Source organism: Bos grunniens, chromosome 3 (assembly GCF_055505025.1).
Source record: "Bos grunniens cultivar Pamir isolate PY7600 chromosome 3, Bosgru_T2T1.0, whole genome shotgun sequence".
Classification (NCBI taxonomy): Eukaryota; Metazoa; Chordata; class Mammalia; order Artiodactyla; family Bovidae; genus Bos; species Bos grunniens.
The window spans coordinates 114,961,930-114,983,762 of NC_141167.1; the positions used below are offsets into that span (position 1 = coordinate 114,961,930).

The 21,833-nt window shown below is 40.4% G+C and overlaps 1 protein-coding gene across 3 annotated transcripts in view; it reads right to left on the minus strand.

The window, feature by feature from the left end:
- Positions 1 to 1,368: 1,368 nt before the first annotated feature.
- The window catches only part of SH2D1B (SH2 domain containing 1B), a 30,015-nt gene continuing 9,550 nt past the window's right edge, over positions 1,369 to 21,833 (minus strand). The window contains exons 2-4 of one of the 3 annotated variants that reach the window (XM_086393813.1): positions 9,688 to 9,751; positions 7,235 to 7,391; positions 1,369 to 3,564 (exon numbers count right to left, since the gene is read on the minus strand). In XM_086393813.1, coding sequence (XP_086249939.1) covers positions 3,440 to 3,564; positions 7,235 to 7,391; positions 9,688 to 9,751 — 346 coding nt within the window. In that variant the 3' untranslated portion in view covers positions 1,369 to 3,439. Of the gene's footprint in view, positions 5,374 to 7,225; positions 7,392 to 9,687; positions 9,752 to 21,833 lie in introns of all 3 variants that reach the window. The other 2 variants (XM_086393814.1, XM_086393815.1) reach the window with 2 other exon arrangements.

A 21,833-nucleotide genomic window follows, 5' to 3' on the forward strand; every position in this document is an offset into this window, starting at 1 on the left:
AAATTTAATACAGTATAGTTTGCAATCTATACTTAAGTGAAAACTAAAGTACATGTTTGAAAAAATTACAAACTACTATTCTTTTTGATTAAAAATACCTTGACCTGAACAGCAATAAAAACCATGTTAAAATTTGTGGGGTACAGGTCAAGTAGTACTATGAGATAAATTCACAGCTTTTAAATGTATTTATTACAAAAAATAAATATTGAAGACAAGCCAGATAAGCTGAAAAATGATGATAAAAGTCAGTGAAATAGAGAATACCAATCTAAAAAACAGTAACAAATTAAAACTAAAAGCCGACTTTAAAAGGACAATTGCTGTGGTACATATACACAATGGAGTATTACTCAGCCATTAAAAAGAATTCATTTGAATCAGTTCTAATGAGGTGGATGAAACTGGAGCCTATTACACAGAGTGAAGTAAGCCAGAAGGAAGAACACCAATACAGTATACTAACGCATATATATGGAAATTAGAAAGATGATAACAATAACCCTGTGTTCGAGACAGCAAAAGAGACACTGATGTATGGAACAGTCTTATGGACTCTGTGGGAGAGGGAGAGGGTGGGAAGATTTGGGAGAATGGCATTGAAACATGTAAAATATCATGTATGAAACGAGATGCCAGTCCGGGTTCGATGCATGATACTGGATGCTTGGGGCTGGTGCACTGGGACGACCCAGAGGGATGCTATGGGGAGGGAGGAGGGAGGAGGGTTCAGGATGGGGAGCACATGTATACCTGTGATGGATTCATTTTGATGTTTGGCAAAACTAATACAATTATGTAAAGTTTAAAAATAAAGTAAAATTTTAAAAAAAAGGACAATTAAGACGCATAAAATTGATTAGTAAAAAGAGATGCAAATAAAATACAGAGTGAAGAAGAAGATACAATGACGGTCACAATATGTTTTTAAGAATAATAATAGTATTAACTATATGCCAATAATTTAGAAAACTTAGACAAAATTTATAAAATTCCTGGAAAAACAAAGAGCGCCAAATTTGGCAAGATAATTGAATAAACCATTGAGCATTAAAGATACTGTTTTGACCAAAGTGTTTGTTCAGGTGTCTTCATAAAAACCTCAATGAACTTTTCGCTAACCCAATATTTACAGAGTAATAAGAGATGCCCTATCCTTCTTTACCAGAACTTCAAACTCAGTTTTATAAGAGTATTAATGAGTTTTCAAACAACACATAGACTTTTCCTTACAAAGCTGTTGTGAAAAAATAGAAAAAATATAAAGACCGCTTCATCCACTCTTCATGGTTAGCATAACCATGATTCAACAAATTATTGTTCTGTTTGGTTTATGAGTTTTAATGCAAAAATCTTAAATGAAATAACTTACTGAATCCAACAGTTTATTAAAAATAACGTAAAATGATCAAGTTAAGCAATACAAGCATGGTATAAGTTAAGAATTTAATGTAATTTACCTCTATAATGGAATGAGGATTAAAGGAATGTGGCTATCTCTGTAGATACAGAAGCAAGTCACTTAATACATTCCAAAACATTTCTGATAAAACTAAAATGGCCTTCTTAAAGGCTACAACAAACACTGTGCATAAGTGGAGAAAATGACTAAGCATTTCACACAATATGGGAACAACGCAAGAATGCTCACATACTGATTCGTATTTAATGTATACTGGAGGTCCTAGCCAATCGAGTAAACATAGAAAATAAATAAAATACATAAGGGTTGAAAGGAAGGAGAACAAAATGCTATCATTTGTAGCTGACAAAATTATTTACATAGAATTTACAGTTTAATTTACAGTAAAATCAACAGATAAACCAGGACATCTAACAAGAGCATAAGCAGTTTGCTACTGTCGTAGTCTATCAGAAATGTAACAAAATATATGACTTAAAGTTATAACAACTAAAAATAGGAATTACCCTAACAGAATATACAGGACTTCCACAGTGAAAATGTATGATTTCATTAAAGACCAAAAAAGCTGGCATAAATAACTAGAGTAGCATGTTTACACATGGGAAAACATCACCAGAATTTCAGTCTCCCCCAACTGCAAGTTTACTCAAAATTCCAGCAAGATGTTTCAAGAAACTTATTTATTCTAAAATGTTTGTGGAGGAATCAAGGTCCACAAATAGCTAAAATGGTTTTAAAAAATGAGTGCTTATCCTAAGAGACAATTACAAAGTCAGAGTATTAGAACAGTTGTGACATAAAGAAGAAACCATAAACCAGAGGAGGGACAATGGATTATTAAGCAGGTATAAATCTGAAAACCACTTCAATATAGATGGAAAAATACAAAGCTGGATTCTTACCTCTCACCATGGACAAAGGTTAACCCCAGACTCATCCTTTATTCAACAAATACTTATTGAGCATCTGCTAGGAGAGAAGGACTTTTCTAACACTGGATATATGCCACTGAAAAAGGCGAAAGTCCCTGCCATCGTTAAAATCCTTAGTGTAGAAGGTAAAAGTATAATGTAGAAGGTAAAATTATATAATAAAAAGTATATATATAGAGACGCTTGGAGTGGGGAAGGGCTTGTAAAACAGGGATCAAAAAGCACAAAGCATAAGGCAAAAAAGCACTTCATGGGCTTGATTGTATCATAATTAAATCTGAGTACACTTTATGACCCACCCTCATAGTCCAGAGGAAGCCTCTTACATGTGCATAAAGAGAGGCTGTTCATTACAGTGATGTTCCTAGGAGCAGGGAGTTGGAACCAACTTAGATGTGTGTCTCTAGAGAGATGAGAAAACAAAATGTGATGGGTGCATGCTGTGGAATACCATGCATGAGTTAGAGGCACTGGGTTAGATGTACACTCAAGAGTAAGGAATAGAACTAATCATAATATTGAGGGGAAAAAAGTAATAACAGAATTGGAGCAATAGCACTATATCATGTGTGTAAATATAAAAGATAGATAGTCTCAACCAAATTTGTATATTCTACAAGAGTGCATACATGTAAGTAAAGTGAAAAAAAGTGTTAGTTGCTTAGTCGTGTCTGACTCTCTATGACCCTGTGGACTGTAGCCCACCAGGCTCCTCCATCCATGGAATTTTCCAGGCAAGAGTACTGGAGTGGGGTGCCATTGCCTCTTCCAGGGGATCTTCCTGATCCAGGGATTGAACCTGGGTCTCCTGAACGTTGCAGGCTGATTCTTTACCATCTGAGCCACCAGGGAAGCCCATCCACACAAGGGCATGTATCAAATAGTGCGGAGCTGGTTCCGTTGGAATGGGAATGAGGGATGAAGGGAAGAAAAATGAATGTGTCTTTTATGGGTGGATAGTGATAATGAGTTAAGAATTAAATAATGTGATTAACTCAACTCTCCGTACCTAAGTCATTTGGACCCCAGAAGACGGAGGACTGTTTGAATGTAGGATAGCTCCAGCGGGCTCCGATTCTTCCTACGTTGAGTTCTTCCTACATGTGGCTGAGACTGCCCTCCTGTAAACACGCAGCCGCTGCTCTGAGTTCTTCTGTCTGGCTTCACACCCAGTGAGTCTTCTGTTCCCCCTTTCACAGAACGGCACTGCCAACATTGAAACGGCTGCTGTAGTTTATTGTCTTCCCTCTTCCAGTCCCACATACTCAGATCTTTCAGCTGTTCTTCGTATGACCTGTTCATGGCCTTCTAAATTTCAGGGAACTATGCAACGACAGCCACATTGACTATGAAATGTGGCTTGCTTGTTTGAGAAATATGGCTGAAATCCCACCAGGGATCAAGCTCCTTGTAAGGTGCTATGCATAGGTGCTCAGGAAAAAAGGAAATCACTTCTATGAGAGTAATAATGGAAAGGTCTTGAATTAACAATCATATTCTACTTGATTTTGAGATGTATATATAGAGTTCAAACAAATCTTTGCTATCCAGAATGAGTGACCACATTTCATATATATTGATTTATTCAGGAAATTTCCACTGACCATGTTTTCTGTGCCAAGGATTGCTGCAGTCCCAGATAACTGGAACATGTTCTTTGTACCATGCAGAATGAATCAAAGACCTGGAGCCGAACCCTGGGGAGCAGGTTTGCTTCTGGTGTCCTTTACTGAACCATCCATAAGTATGCTTATGTGGCTCCTGCAGTTCCCTTCTTCTCTACTATGGTTTGCTGTGACCTAAGAAGTCAGAATGGCTCATGCTTTTGGGATTCCAACCACAATGTCTGTTCTTGTTTCCCAGAAATCCAAGCTCCTCTCTTTAATAAGGCCAGGGGGGTGAAATGAATCCCTAAGGTTTGAAGATAGATCAGAGAATGGGCATAGCATGTGGTACATTCCACACTAAGCAGGTCTTAATTTAAAATGTGAACTAGGAGAAAAATACAAAGGGCCTTAGAACCAAGCGACAAACCCCTCGGGAATGGGCTCCTAGTCAGTAATGTCTCTAAATGGGGCACGGTTTTGAGCTGCAGGCATTTCTGTGTGCCGTGGAGGATTCACGGGGAGACTCAACCGCACTTTAAAGCCTAGTCAGAAACAGCACCAACCACTTTCACAGCAGCGATGTGGTTCTGCATTGTGACACACCTTCAAAATCCCCACACGTGTCGCAAAGCAGAAGCACGTCGCTGCTGTTAAAGTGGTTAGTGCATAAATGAAACTAGGCAGAATCAAAGAGGAAGTGTCTCCAGGGCAATGTTTAGCAGGGATGGAGATTAGAAAGAAGGTGGGTCGCCCTGGCTGGAGGGAGAGGGTGCATGAGTGGGTCTGGGCTCCCACCATCACCAAGACCAGCACGGGCAGGGGCAGAGAATGTATTGGCTGTTTTGGGAGTGTGAGATCCAGTACCCATGTCTGTTACTCAGGGGCTCCCCAACGCCACCTGACTCAACCAGCCTCAGCAGAGAGGCCGGGCGTTGGCTGTCCTCTGCCCAGCCACGAAGGAACAGAGGCCTAGAAAGAGGAAGCGGTTTGTCTGCAGTCACATCGTCATGACTGGAACTCAGCCTCCGAAGGAGACACCAGCACTCTCTTCTCTCCCCTCTGGTTGCCTGGTTGAAAGACGACCAGACGTCAACGGTGTTGTCGTGGTAGCACCTTTAACAAGTCAAGAATAGGTTCAGGCAGTCCTATTCCAAGAAAGAACAGTGGGAGGGAGAATGGGGTTTTGAAGCTCCTCGTTTTGTATGCATGGGAGGCAGGGACTGATTTCTCTGAGGCTGGTGAACAAAACATCTTCAGTCACTCAGACCAGGAGAGTCTAAGTTGTCCCCTAGAGTTTGGTCTTCCAGACCCACACACCTGCAGGAGAAGCAGGACCGCTTCTGTAAGTGCTTCATCCAGTCTCCATCCCTTCAAGGCAGGACATCTACATAGTCACTGCCACTGTTCTCTGGGGAGAAAAGGAGACCAGCCGTGAGGCTTCACACCCAGGAGTCACCCTGACCAACACCTCTCGCGGGAAAGAAGCCCTCTGCCCAGGCACAGGGTCATCTTGATGCCACAGCAGAGTGACATCTTCACGGGCTGGGGTACCACAGGGAGCTCTCCTGGCAAAATAGGGGGCCTGTTTATAAGTCAAGTACCAGAGTTTCCAGCACCAGATGCCTCCACTCAACAGCAGAGAACCTATGCCTCAGGGTGAGAACACCTGAGGCTTGTTCTGAGGTGGCCAAGGGAACGGGGGCGGGGGAGAAGATGAGCAGCTCAGAGGAAGTTCCTTCCCCCTTAATGGCTGAGGATTTGGGAGCTCATTCTGCCAAGGCTGCCCGAGCTTGGACAACTGGTGTGGTGAGATTCCTGCTCAGCTCTTGGAACGAACTCCAAAGGGTTCTCCTCTTGGGATTTGTGGTTATTTTATTTATCCCTGAGACAAATACTACCGCCACCCTCAAGCACCCTGAGCAGCTCATCAGGGTTTGCCTAAGGACTACAGCATGGGTCCATCCCTAGGTTGCTCCTCTGCCCCCCTTTTATTCTTTGTATTTTTATTTCTTTCTGTAAGTTATGGTAGAAAATGGCCATGGGACCACATCTGCAGCTGCAGCTATAGCAAGCAACTCTGTGACGGGCTACACACTCCTCTGCCTGGGGGAGGGAGACAGAAACAATGGGAGAGGAGGGCTGTTTTCTCATAATTAAAAAACTGTGTTTAATCCTGGGGAGGTGAGAAGCTTTCTCCGGCAGTCTAAAGGGCAGCTTGGCTGTAGACAGAGTATAATGGGTGTGTGGTGACCACAGACTTCCTGGAACCCTCTGTCTGTTCCCCTCCTTGCTCCCTAGCTAGCCCTCTGCTCCCATTACATCACCTGCCCACTGAGGACAGAAATCCCTTTAATGGGGCTCTAACCATACATCCCACCTTGAGAAAACAGGGTTAAACTGTAAATGTCTCAGGAAGTCTGAGCTAAATTCGAACTATGTTGTGACTGATGGATACTAGATTCTTTTCTGCGAACAGATTTCAAGGGGTGTACACAAGAGTAGCTGCTTGGGATATGACCTGGATCCTGTGCACTCAGATTTACTGATTCTCTGCACTCTCATTTCCCACCATGGCTTGATAACTCTTAGGATGTATCTGAAATAATTAGTCCCCTGCTCCCTGCTAAGGCACTCCAGTCGTGTCTGACTCCGTGAGACCCTATGGGCTGTAGCCTGCCAGGCTCCTCTGTCCATGGGATTCTCCAGGTAAGAATACTGGAGTGGGTTGTTATGCCCTCCTCCAGGGGATCTTACAGACCTAGGGATCAAACCCACATCTCTTATGTCTCCTGTAATGGCAGGCAGGTTCTTTACCACTAGCACCTGGGGGAAGCCCAGTTTGTCCACTAACACTACATAAATGAATGCTTAGCAAATATTGAGCAAAATGTAACAGGATGGGGCTTGGAGAAAGAAGTTGAAGCATTTTTCTCACTTGAAAATTCTGCTTTTTGGCCATCTATTCCCAAATATGTGATTGGCACAAGGTCACAGGGTGAGTTTGAAGTTGGCTCACGGAATGCCCAGGGACGACTCTTCTCCCTGGGCTGCCCGAGCACAGAGAGCTCTGTGCGTTTGCCACCACCGGGAGCATGAAGGCACTGCTTCCCAACAAGATAGAAAAATGCTGTTCACAGGATGAGGCTTTTTTAGAGCTAACACCATAGAAAGGAGAGGTTATCTGTATGGATTCTACCCAGTAGGGCAGTAGTAGAAGTGGGACTAAGGCTCTTGTCTGGCCCCCCTATGAAAGTTTTTACCATAAATACCATCCAACTCTATCTTCGATCTTCTCCATCTCAGGCAGGATCCAGTTCTCTTTATTGGCTTTACAAGGTGAAACATCAGTCCTTGATGTGGCTCTTCAAACTTGGAGATCAGTTCCTTCAGGTTTGGAAAGATCTGTCGTCTAATGCCTTCCGCTGTCTGCAAAAGTGCAGGAAGGAGAGCACTCATCACCACGCAACTGTGTGTGAACGCTGACACCTCTCACAACAGTGGTTTCAGGGCTGCCTCTGAGCAGCGAACTGAAAACAGGTGGCTGGCATTTCATGTGTGGGAGCCCACACCACACACAAAACACAGAAACCTTCCCTCTAAAAACAGAGCTCTGGCTTGAGCTGCTGTGAGTAGAGAGGATTAACAATCAAGGGTCCCCACCTCAGTCTGCAGTGTTGAGTTCCCATCTATGGCAATCTGGGGGCAGCTCTTGTAGGTACCCTGTAGAGGGTAACCCCTCTAAGAGCTTATGTGAGAGTGTAAGCGACTGATGCAGGCGGACTTCAATGGGAAATGCAATCTCTGTACTTGATGGTGGTCCAGTGGTTAGGAATCGGTGCTGTCACTGCATGGTCCTGGGTTCAATCCCTGATCAAGGAATTAAGATCTTGCGAGCCACATAGCCAAAAAAAAAAAATATATATATATATATATATGTATACACAAAAGCCTACATACTTGAATTCAGAATCTCCGTGAGAGGAAAATAAGACCAAAATGTCTGGATTTAAATTGAAAATGGAAATGTCAGCATGATTCAGGTAAAATTATGAACAGTTGTTTTCTGTTTACCAGCTATAAGCAAAGCACAAATTTCTAGTCATTTAAAAAAAAATAATAATGCTTTCACTTTTTTTTGATGTGGGCCATTTTTAAAGTTTTTATTGGATTTGTTACAATATTGCTCTGTTTTATGTTTTGGTTTTTTGGCCATGAAGCATATGGGATTTTAGTTCCTCAACCAGGGGTCACAGCTGCACCGCTTGAGTTGGAAGGCAACGTCTTAACCACTAGACCTCCTGGGAAGTCCCTCTACTACAATCTTATAGAAATAATTTAAAAACACAAAAATTTCCTCAGCTCTTGTGTAGTTGTGTTTCTTGATGATCACTGTGGTTCCCAGAGGGCCAAGGTGTTGGTCTGCAGAGAGGGGTGGTGATGAGAAAGCTCTGGGACCTGCAGTGTGTTAACCTCTGTGACAGAGACTCAGGCTGAGCTGGAAGTCGGCTCCATGAAAGGCTGTCGTGTCAGTCCAGGGCAGCTTCTAGCACCGGCCCTGATGTAGAGCTGCTTCCCATGAAACGCCCCTGAGTCTGTTAGAAGAGATGTGGATGCTTCTCTGTTTTGTCCAGACAAGAGACAAAATGGGGCATTAAGGAATTATCCAGAATTTCCCAAAATATGCACAATAAAGAAATAAATGTTTTAAAATGAGTTGCTTTAAAAGATTCAAAAATGTTTTTTAAATTTCCATGTATATCCTTCACCCGCACCCCAAAGGTTAACATTTTATTGTATTTGCCTTTCATCCTCTCTTTCTAAATATACAAATGTACATATATTTATCCTTTTTAAAAAAATACATGAAAGTTACTGACATGATATCCCTTTAACCTAAATACTTCCTATTTCCTAAAAAACAAGAATATTACATACCCAGGCTAAAATGAGGAAGTTGATGTGATACTGTTTACTAATCTACAGATCTTATTCAAAAATTTGTCAATTGCCTCAACAATGTCTTTTGTTTCAAAGAAAAAATTATATGTGTGTGTGTGTATCTGGGGATCTCAGGTAGTCACAGTGCATATTAGCATATCAAAGGTTCTGAGAATTCTTGAAGTAAAAGATCTGCTTAACCTTTTTGCAAGTATTCAGAAAGATTATTTCAGGATCCTTATAGTAGTAATTAAAGATTCAATGACATTCATTATACTCTACTTGCTGCCAGAGAAGTAACTTCAAAAGAAAAAAGGTTTTTTTCTGCTTAACGCTCAGTAAACCAGACACATTAATAAAATCCCCAAATTGCCAGTTGACTGATGCTTCCTTTTGTATTTTCATCCAGGTATGGCGCACCCCCCGACCCCCTAAACATTCAGACCTCTGCCCGCCTTCCCTTTCCACCCACTCTGTCATTTAGTCTTCTAATTTGACAGTAGTCTTACATAGAGTTCAGGTTGGTATATTTGACCCCTGGAGGAACTCTGTGCCTCTACACTTCTGAAAACAGCCTTGTTTGTTTTTTTTTTTTATAAAAAAATTGAACCCAACTCTAGTGTGTCTCTATTCTCTTAAAGGAAGACAAGGTTAATTACTGATCTGACTCTAACTCACAGTGCTTCCGTAGAATGCCTCCACACGGCCACATCTCAGAGATGCTTTTAGGTTCTTCTCCCCAGTTTTTGTTGTTTTTGTTCTAGGAGTTCTTATATGTCCTTACCTGTATGTGGAAATACCCATGTTTCTCTTTGAAGATTCGGTATGTGTAGACAAAATTTTTAAACCTGTGGAAAGATGACTCTGTGAATCACAATGTTCTTATATGCAAATCCAGGTAACATCTATCATTGTATGTTATATGCAAAGCCTTTGTCAATCTTGAATCCCAAAAAGAAACTGATCATTTCAAGCCTTCTTATCTGTGGGACTTTGAAAGAGAGGTTTTTTTTAATGGGAATCTTTATTCTGATGGAAGTCTGGGCTGTAGTAAAGGGAATAAGAGAAAATTTACAGTTTTCATTGTCTTGGTATTTCTCTCTAATTTTTTCACTTAGTACTTACTTGATACACTATGCAAAATACCATTGAGCCATTCCTGTGTTGTTTATTAATTGAAATGTCATTGATCTCATTATAGATAGTTAATGTAACTAAAACAGAGAATTAGGGATTATGTGCAAGGAAGTGGTGTATTCTGCTCTTATTCTTCATTGGAACATGAGCCACTAGCTTAGTAATCTATCTAGAATTTAGATAACAGACCCAACTGAGCAATTTCCAGAGCAAAAGATAGCATACATTACCATATTTCTTCGATTCCCAGATGTCATCAATTGTAGAATACTGTATCAATTTAATAAAGGCGTTTGAGGAGAAAAAAATGCATCCCTTAAATGCCTCTATCAGTTGTTACCTATGTTCTGATTCCCAAGAAATATTAAAATGTAAAAAATGAGGATCAAAAACATTAACGTGAGGTTCAAATGATCTGATTCATCGCTCCTCACCCCTTCACTTGCACCCACGCCAAGGAATCGGATGACTCATCTTACAACTGAATTGGAAAGGCAGATAGCTATTTACAGCTCATTGCCAATTGTCTGGAGGCTTTAACTGACTTCAAATCCCAATCCTTTTGTGGTATTTCCTGAGGCCAGAATAAGCTAATGGGTATCTCTGAATCACACAAGCAACAAAACCTTTTACATGAATCCTTGTCTATATGTGACAAATTAAAGTATTCCACTGTTTGGGAAGAGGTCCCACGAATATCTTTTCACAGACATATTATTCAAATCAGGATCCAAACAAGGTTCATACACCGCTTTTGGTTGATCACATGATTTCTTGAAACTCATTTATTAAATGGCCTAAGTTAAATTCTTAAATAAATGACTTTATTTTTAACTAATTGTTGTATTATCCACCTAAGAAAATATTTACTAGAGGAGTTTGAAAGAATAAAACAAAAGGAGGGTCTGTGTTAATTAGTCCAAAAGCCATATACTATTAGGTTAGAAAGACAGACCTTGCTCAGATATAGTCTTACTCATTGCAAAGCACTTTTAATGAAATAACAAACCAAATTGCAGCAAAACTTTAGAAGAAATTGCTTTATTGAACTTGTAATACTAATATGCATTTATTTTGAAATGTTTATCCAAAAAAAGCACTGTAAGAGATTACAGAGCAGTGAGGTTAGTATCTACTTCATATGGCTGCAATATTATTAGTGTTAGTGTTAGTTGCTCGGTCATGTCCAACTCTTTGCAACCCCATGGACTGTAGCCCACCAGGCTCCTCTGTCCATGGAATTCTCCAGGAAAGAATACTGGATGTTGCCATTCCTTTATCCAGGGGTTCTTCCTGATCCAGGGATCAAACCCAGGTCCTGCACATTGCAGGCAGATTCTTTACCATCTGAGCCATCAAGGAAGCCCACAATATTATTGGGTCAACATAAAAACTTATTTTAATGCCTATTCTAATTATTACTTTATAGATGTCATTTATAAAACTTTAAAAAGATACATGATTTTTCAGCATGCATCTACACTTAAGACAGGTAAAAAGATCCTGCTTCCCTGGGGCCGTCTGCCCCCGTCACCATGGTGACAAGGGAGTCGTCTTTATCCTCCAACACTCACAGTCTTCCCTCCACCCTCACCTGGAGTCCATTCAGCTAATCTCATCATGTCCTTTATCCCTGTTCCTAAGTCATTGCAAGAACCCCAGTCTCACATGTTGTCTACCCCCTTTTTCTAATCCTATAGGGCTTTGTGCAGCCTTACTGTACCCCCTTCTTCCCAGCCATGAAGTCCTGCCTTGTGTTCTCTAGTGCTCAAGGTCTGCTGTCATCAAATTCTTCTCTATCTTCAACCTCTTCTCTAATCATCCCTGTCACCCTCTTGCTCCAAGGGACACCTGGACACACTATCTTTGTCCCAGTCAGTTCAGCTCAGTCACTCAGTCGTGTCCGACTCTTTGCGACCCCATGGACCGCAGCATGCCAGGCCTCCCTGTCCATCACCAACTCCCAGAGTTTACCCAAACTCATGTCCATTGAGTCGGTGATGCCATCCAACCATCTTATCCTCTGTTGTCCCCTTTCTCCTCCTGCCCTCAATCTTTCCCAGCATCAGGGTCTTTTCCAATGACTCAGCTCTTCGCATGAGGTGGCCAAAGTATTGGAGTTTCAGCTTCAACATCAGTCCTTCCAATGAACACCCAGGACTGATTTCCTTTAGGATGGACTGGTTGGATCTCCTTGCAGTCCAAGGGACTCTCAAGAGTCTTCTCCAACACCACAGTTCAAAAGCATCAATTTTTCTGTGCTCAGCTTTCTTTATAGTCCAACTCTCACATCCATATGTGACTACTGGAAAAACCATAGCCTTGACTAGATGGACCTTTGTTGACCAAGTCTCTGTCCCAAGGACCCTGCTTCTCTGGGACTCCACTAAAAGGAGTCCTGCATAACCTGCAGAACCATAAAGGAGTACCTGCATGACCTCCCCTTGCAGGCCTGGATGAGAGGCCAGCGTTCTTGCTTCTGCAGCATCTCAGTGTCATTTCCTGTCTCCAAACTCTAGCTTTGAGTTTTGTGTAGATTATGTCACCTACTGCCCAATCAAGATGTGTCTATTGATGACAGCTCCTAACTCCGGTTATTGTCTTTCGTTTCTCTAGGTTCTAGCTCCTCGCTCACTGTCACTGCCTTCAGTACTATGCCTATCTAAATTGTTGGCAATTTCAATTCGAAAGTTGATTATTCTTTAACACTCCAATTTCTCCATTCCTTGAGCCCACCTCCTCCAACAATCTTGTCTTCCCCTACATTGCCCACTCATTCCCATGTTCATCACCAGGATTGGCTACGTAATTTGTGGGGCCCAGAGAAAAATGAAAATTTAAGGTCCCTGTTTAAAAGTTATTCAGAATTTGGGGGTGGTAACAGCAGTACAGGTACTTGGATGGTAACCAAGTACAGGGCTCTCTGAGTCGGGCCCTGTGTGGCTGCATAAGATTGCCTGCCATAAAGCCAGCCTCACTTGTAATTTTTACCATATAATTGCCAATAATGGGAACCTTCTCATAATGTGAATTTCATGCATCCCACTCACTTCGTCCTAAACATCTTCTCCTTTCTCTAGTATACGGACCCCGACATTCCCTTGACCCCACAGATCTTCCAGCCCATCAGTCCTATCACTTTTCAGGGTTTTTGCTCACTTGTCTTCACTCCCTTCTTTATACAGATTAGACTGCTTGCCCACCATTATAATCACTTTTTTCAACTCCTTTACCATCTTTCACTTTATTTCCTTAATTAGCAAACCCAGAATCCTGATTGAGCCCAACTCACTACAGCTGTATGTGGCTGTAGCCATGTTCACTATTCTCACTTAAATCAATGATCACAAATCTCAAGTGGACTCTTAATTCCTCCAGGTAGTCATTTATTTTCCCATTCCCCTCAAACAGAGATTCTATACCATTTGCTTTCTTCTTAAACCTTCAACATCTCACTCGTAACTGATGACTTCACTGAGAAAATTAAAGCATCAGGAGAGAATTTCCAAATTCCCATCACCACACATAACAGTATCTGCAGGCATAGACTCTGCCTTTATTACCATGGATGAACTTTGCATGCTGATCTGCAAAGCTAATCCTTCCTATTTCCACTGGTTGTCATCCACTTTCATCTATTCAAGGACACAGCTCTAGCAATTTTTTTCCCCTCTCTCTGATTCATTATTATTCTTTGCATAACAGTCAGGGTAGTCCTTTTTAAAAATATGAGTCAGATCATGTCATTCCTCTGCATAAAAATATGGTCTAGTCAATTTTGAAAAAGAAAGATAAAACTGGTGTGGTGTATGTGTGTGTGTGTGATGGGATGTTTCTGTCTTAAGCCTTTTTAAAAAGCTATAATTAAGACAATGAGGAACTAGCTCTGTAGTGGAAGAAACATTAATGGAATAAAATAGCCCAGAAACAGATGCATAAATATGTAAAAACTTGATATATGACTGAGCTGGCATAACTAATCAGTGAGGAGGAGAGGGACTGTTTGTTAAATGGTAATGGTAATGTTTTAATGTGGGAGCAAATAAAATTGGATTCTTGCTTCACATTCTAATTGAAGACCCAATTGTAAAGAAACAAAGCACTAAACTTAGGAGAAATAAAAGTGACCAACTTAATGACCTTGAGTTAAGGAAGGCGTTCTTAAATCATGAAAAGTACCAGTCAGAAGATAAAATTAATAGAACTCACTATATTAAAATTGGAGAAGGCAATGGCATCCCACTCCAGTACTCTTGCCTGGAAAATCCCATGAATGGGGGAGCCTGGTAGGCTTCAGTCCATGGGGTCTCGAAGAGTCAGACACGACTGAGCGATTTCACTTTCACTTTCCACTTTCATGCATTGGAGAAGGAAATGGCAACCCACTCCAGTGTTCTTGCCTGGAGAATCCCAGGGATGGCGGAGCCTGGTGGGCTGCTGTCTATGGGGTTGCACAGAGTCGGACATGACTGAGGCAACTTAGCAGCAGCATATTAAAATTAAAACTTCTATTTATCAAAATATACTATAAATATAGTATCTACTTTTGCGATAAAGTCCACAATTTGGGAGAAGATAATGGCAACCCTAATGTAAAATGAGAACATTAATGTACAATAAGAAAATGATAAGTACAATGACCAATAAACAAATGAAAAGTTGCTTCACTAATAATCAGGGAAATAGAAATGAAGCCACATTAGATTGGAGAAGGAAATGGCAACCCACTCCAGTGTTCTTGCCTGGAGGATCCCAGGGATGGGGGATCCTGGTGGGCTGCCGTCTATGGGGTCTCACAGAGTCGGACATGACTGAAGTGCCTTAGCAGCAGCAGCAGCAGCAGCCACATTAGATATCATTTCATACCAAATTGGCAAAGATGTAAGAGTTACTAATTCAAAGTATTGGCTGTGATATACAGCTTTACAAGTTTTATATACTACTAATGAACTGACTGAATGGGAGTGTATTTAGATACCAAAGCCTTAGAGAACAATTTGGCAAAATTTAGTAAAGTTGAAATGTGTAGAGTCCATGAGCCCAAATGTCTACTGGTTCACATTGGGACTGTTGAAATTGACAATGCCAACATTTTATTACTTATTATAAAGCAAAGATCAGTGAAACTATGTATTTGTTACATTTAAATATACTTTAAAAGTCAAGTATATTATAAAGTACAAATAAAAGTATAAATTAGTGAAAATGTATATTTTCTAATATAAACTATTATCAGATTAAATTAATCAAAATACAGTAATCAAAAATAACACTCCATAAAACTTTTAAATTACAATTAATAATACAAATTTAAAATAAAAATAGGTTTTTAGTGCAATTTTGAGATTAAATGGAGAAAATGGAGGGATGAAGGGAGGAAGAAAGAGGAATGTAGAAAGAAGGGATATCAGTGGTGTCATCCTTGAATTCTGAGGGGTTTTGGTGTAAGTTTTTCCATCTGTCAGAACTCTGTTTACATTAGTTGAGGTATGCTAAAGATGTAAGAATAGGCTAAGTAAATCTTTTCTTATGATTTGTTCATTTTCAAACAAACATCTCTTGTTCTGCAACTTGGAAAAAATCTTTTATGAACATTTGACTCTTTGTAGTAGTTAATATCTCTTTGCTGAAACCAAGCTACAGAGTTTGTTATTTAAGCCTTTAGTAATCTCAGCTGTTCACTTTCTAGATTCCAGAAAATTGCCACTGCTCTGAAACAGCCTTTGTCCAAACACAAAGCAAAACAAAGAGATAAAAAGGTCCCACCACTAAATATATATTATTTTTGCCAGCAAGCTCACCCCTTTAATCCCTTTTGAAGTCCACTATTTCGTGGTAAAGGCTATGTTTTAATTCTCCAGTGATTTTCTTTTGAGGAGGTTTTACTTTTTTCAATATTTAGGAAAAAGATTTTTCAAAAAACAGACGTAAAGTGAATGCAATCTTAACATATGTATCCCCCTGTGCCTTTAAGAGGATAGGGTGAAATAGCATCAGGAAAATGCAAAGTAAAACGACAAAAAGGTAAAGCACACACCTAGAAAGGCCCCAAAGCAAAACATTGACGCCACGAACTGCTGTCAAGGATGTAGGGCAACAGCAACTCTCTTTCATTGCTGGTGCAAATGCAAATGGTCCTGCCACTTTGGAAGACAGTTTGATGGTCCTTACAAAACTAAACATACTACTACCATACAATTTATCAATCGTGCTCCTTGGTATTTACTGAAAGGAGTTGAAAACTTATGTCCATACGAAAAAAGCTTCATACAGATGTTTATAGTATTTTATCCATAAGTGCCAACATTTAGAAGTAACCAAAATGTCTTTCAGTAGGTGAACGGATAAATAAACTCTAGTACAGCCAGACAATGAAATCTTTTTCAGTGCTAAAAAGAAATGAGTTATCAAACCATGAAAAACACACGGAGAAACTTTAAATTCATATTACTAAGTGAAATAAGCCAATATGAAAAAGCTACGTACTATACGATTCCAGCTATATGACATCATAGGAAAGGCAGAACTGTGCAGATGACACCATCCTTAGGGCAGAAAATGAAGAAGAACTATAGGGCCTCTTGATGAAAGTGAAAGAGGAGAGTGAAAAAGTTGGCTTAAAACTCAACATTCAGAAAACTAAGATCATGGCATCTGGTCCCATCACTTCATGGCAAATAGATGGGGAAACAGTGAAAACAGTGACAGACTTTATTTTGGGGTCTCCAAAATCACTGCAGATGGTGACTGCAGCCATGAAATTAAAAGATGCTTACTCCTTGGAAGGAAAGTTATGACCTACCTAGACAGCATATTAAAAAGCAGAAACATTACTTTGCCAACAAAGGTCCGTCTAGTCAAGGCTGTGGTTTATCCCGTGGTCATGTATGGATGTGAGAGTTGGACTATAAAGAAAGCTGAGCACGGAAGAATTGATGCTTTTGAACTGTGGTGTTGGAGAAGACTCTTGAGAGTCCCTTGGACTGCAAGGAGATCCAACCAGTCCATCCTAAAGGACATCAGTCCTGAATATTCATTGGAAGGACTGATGTTGAAGCTGAAACTCCAATACTTTGGCCACCTGATGAAAAGAACTGACTCATTGGAAAAGCCCCTGATGCTGGGAAAGATTGAAGGTGGGAGGAGAAGGGGATTACAGAGAATGAGATGGTTGGATGGCATCACTGACTCAATGGACATGAGTTTGAGTAAACTCCGGGAGTTGGTGATGGACAGGGAGGCCTGGCGTGCTGCAGTCCATGGATTTGCAAAGAGTCGGACATGACTGAGCGACTGAACTGAACTGAACTGATGGAGACAGTAAAAAGATCAGTGGTTGCCAGGGGTGAGAAGTGAGGAGGGATGAATAAAGGATTTTTAGGGTAGCAAAAGTACTCCACATGATGTTATCATTATATGTTTGTATAGATCATACAGTGTCAACAGTGAGCCCTAATGTAAACTGTGGACTCTGGTGATCATCATGTATCAGTATAGTTTCCTCGATTATCACAAATATACCACTCTGGTGAGGGACATTGATAATGAGGGCATAGTGCATTTTTGGAGGGGCAGGGAATATATGAGAACTCTGTATCTTCCCCTCAAATTTTCTGTGAACCTAAACTGCTCTGAATAAAAATGAAAAAAAAAAAAAAGAGGGGGAAAGGGTGACTTCAGGCTGATTGTCTTGGGGAGAGAAGAGGAGCAATGGGTTTACTTGGTGTGTGATAATCAATATCACAATATTGTCACATTTACGTACCACTATAACCAGCCACATGACACCTCTGCCATCCAGGCACTGTTCAAAGACCTGGCAGAGCAAGGCAGCGAGCTGACTCAGGCCACCTAGTGCTTCGGGTCAGGCATGCTGGTGTGGGGCACTTCATCAGTAGGAAAGAAGGGGAACTTTTGAAAATATACATTTATCACACTGAATTTTAATTATCCGTTTCCTCATCTGTAATTTGGGGCTTCCCTGGTGGCTGTGGTAAAGAATTCACCTGCAATGCAGGTCTGAATCCTTGGTCAGGAAGATCCCCTAGAGAAGGAAATGGCAACCCACCCCAGTATTCTTGCTGGGGAATCCCATGGACAGAGGAGCCAGGCAGGGTATACAGTCCATGGGATCGCAGAGAGTCAGACATGACTTGGTGTCTCAACAACATCATCTGTAGCTCACACTCAGATCAGAATAGTGTCTGCTTTGTTCACTTTAGCACATTACCTGTCCCATAGTATATTCTCGCTATTTGTTGGGTTGCATTGAATTATCTTAGTAAGAAATGTGCCAAACATATGTGAAAAATCTAACCAACAAAATACTTCACAGAACAAAAGGAGGTAGAATGTTTTTGAACTTAAAGACTATTGTAAAAATATAAACACTTACCAAATTATATTTTAATCTGTAGTCCTAACTTCAACCTGCCCCTGATCTCCAGACTCATTTTTCCAACTATTTAACATCTTCTCTTGGATGTCTGTTAGGCATTTCAAACTTAATATGTCCAGTACCGGTATATATACGTGTGTGCTCAATATTTTCCATATCTCCAGTTCCTTTTTCTAATTTTACCCACTCTGCTCTGTGCTCTGACTTCTATGGGCTCCTTTGCTCTCAGACTTCTGATTGGTTCAATCAGTGGGAGACATGTATACAAAGAGTACATGTGGAAATAGATAAAAGGATGTGAAACCAAAAAGGATAAAATAGAACATTTGTTGGCTGAATTCATCAGTAAAAGCACACTCAGCCAGGATTTGAAGTTAGTATATTAGCTCATGTACCTGGGGGTGTCATAAACATTTTGCTAGACTGGTAAATTAAAGCATGGAGTTAATAATGGCTCACATTCCATAGAGATTCAAATGCTAAAATTTCCTTGGCATTCTACAGAGAAAGGAATCTAAAAACTCAGGAAGATGAGAATGTTATAAGTGTATTTATGCAAGCTATTTAGTTATTTCTCTCCCCACTTTACGTGACTTAGTGCTGTGCTTATTCATTGTCATGTCTGAATCTGCCACCCCATGGACTGGAGCCCGCCAGGCTCCTCTGTCCTTGGGCAAGAATACTGGAGTGGGTTGCCATGCCCTCCTCCAGGGGATCTTCCCAACCCAGGTCTCCCACATTGCAGGCTGATGCTCTATGGTCTGAGTCACCAGGGAAGCCCCTTAGGTGATTTAATGATGCCCTAAAAAATAATTGCAAGGAGAGTACCAGCATCTTTGAAAAACTCTGGCTCTGTGCTGTAAGCTAGAATTGACATTGAGAAATTCTACAATGGAACTGGGTTCCCTGATTTTAGTGGAAATAACGGGGTGTGCTTAGGTATTGGCATTCAGTGAGAGACAAAGATAGCCAGTTATCATAAACCACAGGGATGTAACAGTATAAGAAACAGCTTACTGTACATCTGTGGTGATGTTTAATTGATTCACTGGATTGCAAAGCAGAGAATGATGATGGACAGTCAAAAGTTCTGTTGGGTATAAAGTAAACAGAGAACTTCTAGGTCTGGTGGAAGAACCCTGACTTGGGTCACAGAAAAGGGATTCTTGGGTGTCTTATTCAACTTATAGATTTAATCCAGTTCACAGTCTCAGATCCCTTTCATCGAAAGGAATGTTGGGCTTCTGGGTTCTTTTAAGGAAGGAATGTGACAACACTTCAAGCCTTTCCCAGAAAAACCTACAGGGGGACTGTATACTGGAAAAAGGAAAAGTGTTCATGTTTCTGAAGGTTATTTGATAGTGGCTCTGGACTGATACTAACACTCAGAGACGCAAATGTTCCAGAGACCCTGATTCAGGAATTCAGAATTAGAACTCCTGAGGTCAGGTGATATAAGAAATTTTGACCTGAGTCTATTTCGAGTGGGCTCAGTGGGACCATGGGACCATCCTATGGTTATTTCTCCAGTTCCAGAAATGTACTTAAATACTTCATTGTTGTTCAGTAACTAGGTTATGTCTGACTCTTTGTAACCCCATGGACTGCAGCACGACAGACTTCTCTTCCTTCACTATCTCCTGGAGTTTGCTCAGACTCATGTCCATTGAGCCTGTGAAGTCATCCAACCATCTTGAGGTGTTTATGGTGGCTCAGACAGTAATGAATTTGTCTGCAATACAGGAGAACTGGGTTTGAGCCCTGGGTCAGGAAGATCCCTGGAGAAGGGAATGACAACCCACTCCAGTATTTTTGCCTGGAGAATCCCATGGATCGAGAAGCCTGACGGGCCACATACAATGGAGTCCCCAAAAGTTGGACATGACTGAGTGACTAACACTTACACACTTGGAAACTGGCACAATCTTACTGGTTCTTTGAATCATAGAATGAGTACTATTGTAGTGGGAAGGGCCAAACCTGAGCTCGTATAACTGGTTTCACCTTCCAAGAGAGTAAACTGAAGCAATTCACATCCCTAGAAGAAATTTCTATTCTAAGAGCACCATCAAATCATGAAATGTATGCTGTGTTGATTCCTACCACATTCTCATTTAGCTCACCCATTTGGCCAGTGCAATCACTAGATATATCTTGGAGAATGACTATGAATTATTACAACATTAATCCAAGGTTATTGTATTTTCAATTGCTGTTCTAGATGTGCACATTTTTGGGGATAGAATAATCACAAATCTGGCACCTAGGTCTATGAAAAGATTTGCTGTAGGTCAAGCAAAAGCAAGCCATCTATCTATCTGAAATTCCTAGCAAAGTACTCAGAACCAATTTGCCTTCATTTGAGAAGAATAGCAGTACACAGTCATGGTCTTCCCACAAAGATTTATTGATTCTTCTTCTGGCGTAATATAACCCAGAGGACATTGATTATCTTAATGTCCTTAAAAAATGATGCTGGTTCATTTCTGAATTTGTTCCTATTGATTAACATTTCTCCTTCCCTTTAATAGGAATATTTAGATAACATTCTGACATTTTACCTTATTTGGTGATGGTTACTTTTGTATTCTTATAAATATTATTGAACACATTTCTAAGGGTGCAAGGAAGCTACTTGGAAAGAGTTAAATATTTTTGAGTCTTACTTAAAATCTTTTTTTTGGTGGGACAAGAGAAGTCTTGAGTAAAGGGAAGTTATTGTTTAGATTGGATAAAAAAGCAAAACTTGAGTTTATGTTTCCTATAAGACACCTGATATAAAAATAAAGACAGAAAATTGTGATTCCACTGTCCACTGGGGAACAGCAAACTTGTTGAAATTCTCAGAATAAAGTCTAATAATTAACTGAAAAAAATAAAGACACAATTAGGTTAAAAGTTAATTGATGTGGAAAATATATCCTATTAACACTAATAAAAGTAAAGCTAGCAATATCAGCTAAAGTAGACTTCAGAGCAGGGACTCTAACCAGGAATAAATAAGGGGATTTTCAAAGAGATAAAGGTGTCAATTAATCAAGAGGATAGAACAACCCTAAATGTTTATGCACATAAGTATTTTTTACAAAATGCATAAAGGATAGATGTTTTTCCAAAGAAGATATACAAATACAAGAGATATATGAAAAGGTGCTCAACCTGATGATTACTAATCATCAGGGAAATTGAAATCAAAATCACAGTGAGGTATTACCTCATACCAGTTAAAATTATTGTTGTGTAGTTGCTAAGTTGTATCTGACTCTTTTGTGACTCCATGGACTGCAGTCCACCATGCTCCTCTGTCCCTGGGATTTCCCAGGCAAGAATACTGGAATGAGTTGTCATTTCCTTCTCCAGGGGATCTTTCCAACCCAAGGATCAACCCGCATCTC